This window comes from Clarias gariepinus, chromosome 14 (assembly GCF_024256425.1).
Source record: "Clarias gariepinus isolate MV-2021 ecotype Netherlands chromosome 14, CGAR_prim_01v2, whole genome shotgun sequence".
NCBI lineage: Eukaryota > Metazoa > Chordata > Actinopteri > Siluriformes > Clariidae > Clarias > Clarias gariepinus.
The window spans coordinates 27,467,052-27,477,664 of record NC_071113.1 but is presented as its reverse complement, the minus strand read 5'-3'; the positions used below and the strand labels follow the sequence as shown (position 1 = coordinate 27,477,664).

General features: G+C 34.8%; 1 protein-coding gene across 1 annotated transcript; it reads right to left on the bottom strand.

Annotated features, from left to right (window-relative positions):
- Positions 1 to 1,067: 1,067 nt before the first annotated feature.
- Positions 1,068 to 4,452, bottom strand: LOC128541507 (erythroblast NAD(P)(+)--arginine ADP-ribosyltransferase-like). The gene is made up of 3 exons (XM_053511967.1): positions 4,332 to 4,452; positions 2,675 to 2,769; positions 1,068 to 2,594 (listed from the first exon to the last, which is right to left on the bottom strand). Exons 2-3 carry the CDS (start codon positions 2,756 to 2,758, stop codon positions 1,884 to 1,886), a joined length of 795 nt encoding a protein of 264 aa, XP_053367942.1. The 5' UTR covers positions 2,759 to 2,769; positions 4,332 to 4,452; the 3' UTR covers positions 1,068 to 1,883.
- Positions 4,453 to 10,613: the final 6,161 nt, after the last annotated feature.

The window sequence follows — 10,613 nt, the reverse complement described above, 5'->3', positions numbered from 1 at the left end:
TTTTTGCACAGTAGTTCTACTTTTCTTGCTATACCAATACATTTAGCTTTTGTATGCATTGTTAAAGAGCTATAATGTGTGTTTACATTCAACATCATGTGTGTATGGATTAAAAACTTTATTTAACTGGAGCCAAACTCCTTTGCACATTTGCGTTGAATCGTATATTGTTGACAACACAATGTAGCCAGCAGAGGACACTAACATTTTACAGAATTTATTAAATGCAGATTGAATCAGGGGAGTAGATCCACTTAATCGCTTCATGTGCTTCACTTCTCACCCTGATGCGCCCATCTCTCTGGAATAGGGTCACTCTGTACCTATCAGACCACATGACCTTTTTTCATTGCTCCAAAGTCCAATCTTTGTGCTCTAGTAGTTACAGTATTCTTTGCTTGATGTACAGTAGGTCAATAGTTTGAACCTTCTAAGACTGCAACTTTTTAGATTGAGGTAGTGTACAAAATACTTTCTTTGAGGTGAAGGCAAGATAGAAGGTCATCAAAAAAAAAAAAAGGACAGGCTTAACCTGTGTGTTGTTGTGTAATTGTTGCATAGAGCTCTTGCAGTCATATGTTCTACAATCAAAACATTCACTATTTTATCTGCCACAGATAACATCGTCAAGCGAAATAATGATGAAATGATGGATATATTTACCTCCATGAGATTTACTAATACATGATGAGATACCGGATAAAGGTGTAGGTTAAGAAACTTTAGTCAGTGTATATTGCTAATTTTTATCAAGCTTCAGCTGTTTTTTTTATAACACTTTCGAGAAGAGTGCACTGGCAGATTTATGATATGGTGAAATTTACTGCTCTCTTATTAAACATCAATTTCTGATTTAGTTTTCTCCCTTACTTGGCAAAACTGACTCCCAGGATTTTGATCTCATATGTTGTGGAATCCTCACGCACAAGAGTTGTCCAGCATTGTAAAATCACAGAGAGATCGTCAGACAAAATGAAGCCTGGTTTAGTTTTTACATTGGGTCTGATGTCACACACTGACCTCCACAGTGCAAGGACTTTAGACTTAAGGTCAAACTTTTTTTTACTCTTTTATTAAAACAGAAAAAGAACAAATGTGGAAAAAAACAAATAAGCATTATATTTTTCCATCCATCCATTAAGCAGTAAAAAAGCATCCATATAATTTCACACACACATGCATGTGACATGTGACATCTTTTTTTGACTAAGGTGAGATGACATTAAAATCAGGATGTCTAAATTTACTTAGAAGTACAGTATTAGTTTGTAGGAAATAAAAAAACAGCAAAAAAATTACAGATTTAATTACATTTGCTAAAGATCACCATTTTCATTTCAAATTTTAATTTTTCATTGTAGAATCACACTTGTTCCACAGTGGTTTTTTCTCTCTTCTAGTCAACCCAAATGTCTGCTTACATTTCAAATGCCAATAAGCCCTTTGAATTAAAAATAATATTTATGAAATGTTTTATTGCACCCACAGCACTCAAACCAGATACGTGATAAAAATTTAGACTATCCATATATTATATTTACATATATTTATGTTAAATATACTGCTCTGGATCTAAATTTGGTCATATACACTTATCAACAAAATACCATTATATTTAATTTCTTAGTTACTTGAATGCTATAATACTGCACTTACTAATACTTTTTTCAGTTACCACATAGTTTTATGTCAAGAAGTATCGAAATGCATAATGGTACACTTTGAACAGTATGCGCTTTTTTTTTTTTTTTTTTTTTTTTACAATTTAAGCTGGCCTTTTAAATAATGATTTTGACTTGTAAAGAACATTAGATTAGATCATAATTTTTTGGACAATTAAGATATAAATTGTCCAAAAAATTGTGGTGTGGTACAAAGCGCTACTAGTCACCAACACGCCAACAGAAGTGCCATCTACTTTTTTTTCTTTTCATAAGTTCACAGTTCATATTACTAAAAGTCCCAGTGCTCCGTAGAGTGTAAAGGACACTGCAGTTCCTCTGGTTATATTCAATTTTTGTGATATTAAATTTTTCAAAAGGTGGGATTAGCACTTCTTTCTCGTGAGCCAAATGAGACATATTAGTTATGTTTGCACCATAGCATGTGTTGATCTGAAAGCAGGATTTATTGCCAAAGGTGTAAAGATCATCTCTAATTGAAGTTGATGCAAATTGGCCAAATCGCATTTCACGGTTAACACCATTTGTGGCAAAACTAACATTAGTTCTTCGGAAAACATCAGTACAATTTGTCACTTTATACTTTTGTACTGCACGTGTGAGCAAGAAATGAAAGGCTTTATAGTTACAGCTAAGATTATAATTCTTTCTGCCTGACCTCAAAGCATTATTGAACTCTGAATAAAGTGAGGATGGAAATGTGTAGACCTTTATTATTCTTTGAAGATCATCCTTAATTTTGGGGAATTTCTTCCAGACATCTTCAAACAATTCATTACAGCATAACTCGTTTTTTAAAATCGTATTTTTAATCAACTTGTCTATTTTGTTTCCACAGTTTATAAATTGGTCATCAACAGAATCTGGTTCCATGTCCAGTTTAAAGACAGAATCTGATGTCCAGTACGGGTTCTATAAAAATGGGGAAATATATTCAAAAACCTCTGATAAGAAAATGTCTAATTAAAGCATAACTTGAAATGGAAACCCACCTTTGCGTAGCAAACAACTGAAAAGATGATGACTGTAATGCCAGCATTCCTGATGATGGTGGAAAACTTCACAGCTTCCTTCATTGTTTGAAAATCTTGAATTAAAAGCATGCATATAAAATATTGATTTTATACTTTAAGTTCATATCCATTTGTGTATTTATCACTTGAAGCTAAGGATGGATGTTGGTATGAAGCCAGTTTGCTTAAAAAAAAAAAAAAAAATATGGTGTTTTAAGGAAGGTTTTTTAAAAATCAATATCTACTGTATTTTTTTATGTAAATATACTTGGTCACCCATTCAGAGAAATTTCTTTCCTGATGATCACAAAATTTTATGCCATGGCCTCAAGTAATAGGCTTGATAGCCATGACTTTGATACAGATAAATCATAGTTTATTCAACCCAAGTTTTAATTCAATATAGTACAAGCAATGACACTGATCTGATACACAAGACTGCCATTAGAAGTGCATTACTAGCAAAAAAAATAGAGGATTAGCCATGTATTTATTCAGAATGCATTTAATCTGATCCTATAATAAAATAAAATAGACTGGAACAGGTTTTTTTGTTGTTTGTTAGTTTTTTTTTTTAATAGGAACGGTAAATGTTCACTTTAAAACACAAGGACTATGTTACCCCATGTTACTCTCCTGGTTATGTGCTGTATAAATACTAGATTTATTGAATCAGCTGGAACATATACCCCCTGTTGAAAAAAAGTCAAAGACCATCCCTTACATTAATAATGCTGTGTATTATGTCAAATAATTTGTCATAAAAAGTTCATATTTAAACTCTTTACGTATGATTAACTACAAACTATAAATAAATGCAATTAGCCAATCAGAATTCAATATTGCAATGCGCTGCTCAAAAGCTCATGCAAGTCATTTTTCACTGTTCACATTTTCTAAGAGAAATGGCTAAGAGAACAGTTCAAGCTATGTGTGTAGAAAGCGAGAGAAAGAGACTGGTGCATAGTTATACAAAACTACAGTACTATTAAATTAAATTATTTTATTAACAATGTTTATGGTAGTTTTTATTCTACCCGTATAATCCTCCCCAGATGAAAGCCATGGAAAGGATCAAATGATAATTTTGACAATTTCATGTTTAAGTGCAAGTGTTTTGTTTTGATGGTTTCAAGTTGATTTAATTAAGCTTAACGAAACTTTTCTTAAAATGTTTATTTAAAATTAATTAATAAATTAAAAATAATAAAAAATACTTGACCACAACAGCCCCCTCGATTTTTTATATTATTTACCTCGCCCACTGTCCATGACAGGCAACTGTCTGATTAGTGCTTACATCCATAGCCCCATAAGAGCTTAGAAACCCAATGTATGACACTTTGTTATTAAGGGCTCACAATGTGTACATAAAAGTAATATGCATATAACTGAATTATGAATCCAACCTGCTTTTTTCTGATCTTTGCTAATACAATGGAATATCATAATACATAGTATTAACATAAATAATATTAAGAGCTTCATAAAGAACCTAATAATATTTAAAATTGCAATAACAATTTAGATAAAGTTTTATGCATCAGGTATAATGAGGAGTTCTTAAAGATTAGATGCCCGACTAAAAAGATTGTAATTTAAGAAACAACATTTTTGGCATAATCATAAGACTCACAGCTCTGATGGTTTCACCACTTCAGCAACAGTAAGACGCCAGTTCAATGAGGAGCTGCTCAAACAATAACCACTGACGTTCCTTTTATATCTTACGTGCTTGTACTTAACAAACAAACATGCATCAGAGTTTCAACTACTTATATACAGGTTCTTTCCTTTTACCATAATTGGAGTTGTTTCCTACCCAAAAGTGCAACGGTACTTTCCCAGTCTGTGGTTGTGTAATGTGCTATGTGAAATAATGACTTATGTGTTATGAACAACTTATGTGTTTATGTTAACACATAGATTTGGGGAAAAAAAAAATCCTAATAGCAGCACAATAAAGGTATATTTTCTAAAATTGTTGCACCGTGTTGCAAACAAGTGTCAAAACAAAAAATACCTTCTTTTTTTTAAAGAAGGAATTGCTTCAGTTTGTTTGAGTTAAGATGTGTGACCAGTGATTCGATATTATGCTACTTGAGTAGCTTTGGCTGGATTTGTTACAAAACAATGACACATATACCACAGCACTGAGGAACTGCTCTAATTCCTAAGCATCAATCTTAAAGCGTTTGTTTGAGTTTCACTGTAAAGTGTTTAGATTTGGTTGCTCTAAAATTATTTTCAGTATATCTTTGGAAAAAAGTGCTTGGAGTACTGGAGACAGGCCATCTCCATTCAAAAGAAAGCAGAAGAACAACATTATAATTCACCACCAAATTCCCCTAGGACTTATCTTCAATTTATTGGTATAGCGCTTTTAACAATTGGCATTGTCCCAAAGCAGCTTTACACAATCAAAAGAATTATGTAAGTTTGTATGGAATGTGAATTTGTATGAATCAAAATGGTCCCTGGTGAGCAAGCCGATGGCGACAGTGGCAAGGAAAAACTCTCTGAAATGGTAGTAGGAAGAAACCTTGAGAGGAACCAGACTCAACAGGGAACCCATCCTCATCTGGGTGAAACAGAGAGCAGGAATTGATCTGCATTAATAATGTGTGTTAGTTGGCAGGCAGTTCAGCTATAACAGTTGATGTTAATTGATGTTAATATGGAGTTCAGTTAGTTATTCAAAACGCAGGTAGAATTGTATGAAGTTTCAGTCCTGAACTATCAAACAGTCAAGTCCTCAGGGAAACAGCTGCCAACACCAGTCGAGGCCAGAACCGTCTTCTAGGTAGCAAGAACCATCCCCAGACACAAGACGCATTCCAAAGAGACACACGAGGCATCCATGTGACGAGATCTCCAACCAGAAGGGGGGCACCAGGATGGGTCAGACAGGTCCAGAGGGCAGAGGGAGTCTGGATCACTGGCAGCTCAGGAACGTCATGTGTAGCTTAACAGAGAGAGAGAAAGAGAGAGGGAAGAGAAAGAGAAGAAAAGAGATCAGAAGAGAAGAGATAACAGTTACGTCTGGTCACACTCATATAATTCATAATGTAAATGTATATTTACTGTAGAGTGCCAAGTCTTATGATTCCCCTCGACATAGACCCACCAGACAAATATGCAAATACCTTAAAATGAAATAGAGCTTGCATGGAGGTCAGCAGACTGTCAAGCTCACTATTTAGGACCATTTTCACATTTTCAAAACAACTGCATCCACAAACATTACCAGGAGATGTTCAGCAAATTAATGGTCAGCAGCCTGTGGTACTACAGTACATCTGGCCACCATGAGTACTATGTGATGGCATCAGCACTTGCAGTGGCTCCTGCTGTGTTTTAGTGCATTATAAACAATGTGCTAGTGGATTTATACAGTGACAACATCTTCATCTCCACAGATCTCTGCACACATGATTACTACAGTATGGCAAGAGGGTCTTGTCTCACTTCCTGGAGCACTAGGTTGGTTTAAAAGAGAAGAGTCTGAGTTCCATGTTCATAACGTTACTTTTCTTGATTACAGTATTGAGTCAGAATAAGTTGGAGATAAATTGTCAATGAACACAAGCATTATGGTACTACAGCATTATCTGGGGTTTGCCAACTCAAGGAGGACTAGACCATTTGGTTAGTCCTCACATTAACCTTGTCCATACATGCCCATGCCAAAACATTGGTTCCTCCATGTTTGAAAGAGGATGTGGTAGGGCACGAGGGTGTCCTTTTCATCTCCATATTCATCTCTTTCAATCAATCTGATTAAAGTAAAACTTACTCACAACAATGAAGGCATTTTTAAAGGTCGCCTAACAATCTGCTGGTACTCTTCTTGAGTGTTACTGGTGGTCTGCATCTTATCTTTTAGAGAACGTTTTTGACTTCACTAGACATTATTGTCATTTACAGTGGAGAGAGAAAAGAATCACACTTTAAAATAATTAAATTTGGCTGAAATGAAGACTGACACAGTTTTGTTTTTTTTTACAACTTTTAACATTCATTTGTTTGTGGACTGCAGTCTTCAAGTCATTCCAGGATTATTAATGTCTGGGCTCTGACTAGACCATGAAAGGACATTCACCTTTTTCTCCTTCAACCACTTTTTGATCAGTTTGGTTGTGTGCTTTTGGTCGTTGTCATGTTGGAAGGTAAGCCTTCTTTAATTGTAAAAATAATCAAATTATAGTCCTTAACATCTTTTTTCATGTGGCCTCAGAATCTTCTACTGTAGGTGCTTTTTTTTCAAAGCTCATTCACTCAGGCTTTTTTCTTGCAACTTTCCCATACAAATCAGATTTGTGGAGAATTTGTAATATTGTTGTCACGTACATTTCGTAAAAATGGATTTTACTGCACATAAAAAAAGTTTTTGTGTCCATCTCTTGACCTGTGAACAACTTTATCGCAGAGATCTTTTGAACTGAAATGCTCCAATTTTTCATGGTGAGCTAATGAAAATGACCACAGCTCATCACATTGTCTGTTTGCTATTAAGCAGGTGATTATCTTCATCTGATTGAGTTTAGTCATTTTTAGAAGGGGATGATCCGTTTTATATAAATTCAAATCAAATTCAAATCAAATGCAAATTTTATTTGTCACAAGTACGATATGCAGTAAAATGCTTTGACAACTGCTCATGACCTTAAAATAAAAGACCTTAAAATGAAAGACTAAAGAATAGGAAATAAATATTAAAAAAATGAAAGGAGGAGGGAAATTTAACTAAAAAGAATGAAATAAAATATAAAATTAAAAATTAAAATAAAATAACATAAAATAACATAACTGTACAGAACAAATATACAATATAAGAAAATTATGGAGAAAAAAATAGAAAAATATGAGACAGCTATACAGAATATACAATATAAGAAGAATATATGAAAAATATGGAAAAATAAGAACAGTAGTACAATATAGATATATGGAATTTTATAGACATTTGTGTGGGAATGAAGTTGAATATAGATATAATATAATAATATATAGAATATAAATGGAAACGTCACATATTTAAAGTGTTTAAAGTGTCTTGTGCATCCGGGTAACAGAACGTCCAAGGGGTGTGCAAATATGCTTAAAAGTGACTTTTAAAGTGACTTGTGATAGGGGTAATTAAGTAATTTAACACGAATGGTAGTTATATATTAGGTATATATTAAATATATTTAAAAAAGATTCTGACATGTTGTGTTCTATTTTTGGTGTTCTATACTCTAAACTGTGTGTTCTTTTCAGGCTTCAAAGCAAAAAAAATGTTTTAATATTTTAAAGGGAGTGATTTTTTTTTCTATACCCACTGTCATGGGCGTCGCTAGGCCATTTTTCAAGTCACATGAAAAATAAAAAAGATGTTCTATTCTTACCTGCTGCTTATTTGGACCTGCTCCCATGTGACTTGAAAAACCTTCCATCTACAGTTCTTTGTTCAGTTCTCTGAAAGCGCAGCCTCTCAGGTACATTAACACTGGGTTCCCAACATTGATTGAAGTCATTGCATCAGAAATTATTTTTCAGATTTTTTATGTCTGCCAGTTTCCAACAAAGAGCAACAGTATTGTCGAAGAATTAACAAATAAATGTTTGACATTATTGTCACAGTTTATTCCATTGTCTAGCCTCATACAGTAGGTATGTTGTTTATATTGCTAATCAATGTAAGTTTAAAGTTATATGCTGTTTTCTGGTTACATTTTTCTGATTGTACCCGTACATAGAAAAAGTTTTATACGGTAAACAGCATGTGTGATCAAGAAGGCTCATTTGAGTACTGATTCTGAACAAGCCAAATATGTGTTAAACATCTATGGGGGCTGAGCCCCTCTTACCTGAAAATCCTGGAAACGCCCCTGCCTACTGTACGTATGTGATGGTCTATCTGTTAGCGATACCATATAATGTTTAATATGATGTTTTTTTATTATTATTTTGCACAACTGCTGAAATATACAAAAGCATACTAAAGGCTTAAGCTGACACCTTTTGTCTACACTGGTGGCATATGTGTGAATAGAAACTGCACAAATTGAAACCTGCTGGTTATCATGATGGAAACAAAAAGTGTTTTTAGCGATGTTGTTTGTGCCCCAAGACAACGCATGTGTTAACCACAGAAGTTATTTCAGGAAGTATGATCTAGTTTGGACTGGTTCGAAAGGTGCTTTTCTGAAGAACCAACCCCAATGCAGAAGAAGGCTCTCGTCTTTGCCTGAATTTTGTAATGTACTGAGCCCTCCTTAGAGTGTTTAATTAAAGTTTTACATCTGTTGCTGAGTGCCAATTTATTTATTTAACAACTTATAAAGTTTCTGGTATCTCTCTGATATGCTAAAAACAGACCTTATAATGGCCTAAGGTTGTTTTTGCACCTCTTTGGACTGTATAACATGAGTTTATCAAATAGCTATCAAATTTAAATAAAAAATTTAAGACCTTTTATCTCTTGGATTTGAGCCTATGAACATGCGAGGCACTTTGTTAATAAATAAATGTAAAAAAGAAGTATTTTTTCATCTCTAGAATTACAGTAAAGCTGAAAGTCTCCACAATTGCATATAGATTGATTTGTTTCAAATGCATTGTGGTGCTGTAAATGCAGTAGTCAAAATTACAAACAGTGTGTCATTGTTCAAACGCCTATAAACATGACTGTATAAAGATTTCACTTACATTTGCTAGTATTACCACCACCATCAGTCACTGCCATGCTTTATTGTTATTGATATTATGGGTTTGGTCCTGTTACTATTTTCTATTTTTTACTCTTGATTTGCCCAGTTCATGTGGTGTGTTGATGTTCTGACCCCTGTTTGATTTTGTTTGCCAAGATATAGAAATTCTGTCAATCTGCATGTGTGTCTTCTTGTTTTATCATGGAACGGAACGCTCGATCCTGGAGGTGCGAGGCCACTGTGCCAAGTTCTATACCACAGTGTTGCCCACTGGATACTAGTAGCTAGAAATGAAGAGAGGCCAGGATGCAAAAGTACACAGAAAGGCACGGGATTGAACCTGTGACATCAAACTTGGTTTCACATCCACTAGCAACTTTTCTGAGGTCCGGGTTTTTTTTTTTTGTCCTAAAAAATAAAAAATCTATGTAACATAATTCACAGTTTTAGATCATGGCAGTTCTTTGGATTCATATGGACCCCATTCTCTTGCAGTTTTCAAAGCCCCCAAAAAAACTAAATTCATAGTAATTGATGTTTGTTGTGTATAATCTTTAATTTTTAACCTCTTACTGCTTTTACACTTTAAACTTTTTACACAATCGTCCCTATTCCAAAAAAACCAAAATCACAGGACTACAGACCAGTTCCCCTAACATCTGTGGTCGAGAAGTCATTTGGAAGACTGGTGTTGGCCTATCTGAAAGACATCATTGGACCCCCTGCAGTTTGCTTACAGAGCAAACAGGTCTGTGGATCATGACTTTATCCTTTAACATCTGGACAAACCAGGGGCTTATGCAAGGGTCTTGTTCATAGACTTTTTATCAGCATTTAATTTGATCAGCCCAGCACTGCTTCAGACCAAACGACCCCAGCTCTCTGTTTCTAGCTCTATCGGTCAGTGGATCACCAGTTTTCTGACAGACAGGCAGCAACTAGTGAGACTGGGGAAATTCATTTCCACCAGTCACACCAACAACACTGGAGCCCCTCAGGGATGCATTCTCTCCCCACTGCTCTTGTTCCTCTACAACAACGATTACACTTCTACAGATCCCACTGTCAATATCCTGAAATTTGCAGATGAACCTACAATCATCTGCCTCATCTAGGACGGTGACGAGTCTGCATACCGAAGTGAGGTCGAGCAGCTGGATGTCTGGTGCAGTCACAACAACCTGGAGCTGAACACACTCAAAACAGTGAAGATGATCATGAAC

Excerpts from the sequence above, each read along its gene's own strand:
- LOC128541507 (XM_053511967.1), bottom strand. The coding sequence starts at position 2,758 with ATGAAGGAAGCTGTGAAGTTTTCCACCATCATCAGGAATGCTGGCATT. Across the intron at positions 2,595-2,674 it reads CAGTTGTTTGCTACGCAAAG|AACCCGTACTGGACATCAGA; the intron begins GTGGGTTTCCAT and ends CCATTTTTATAG.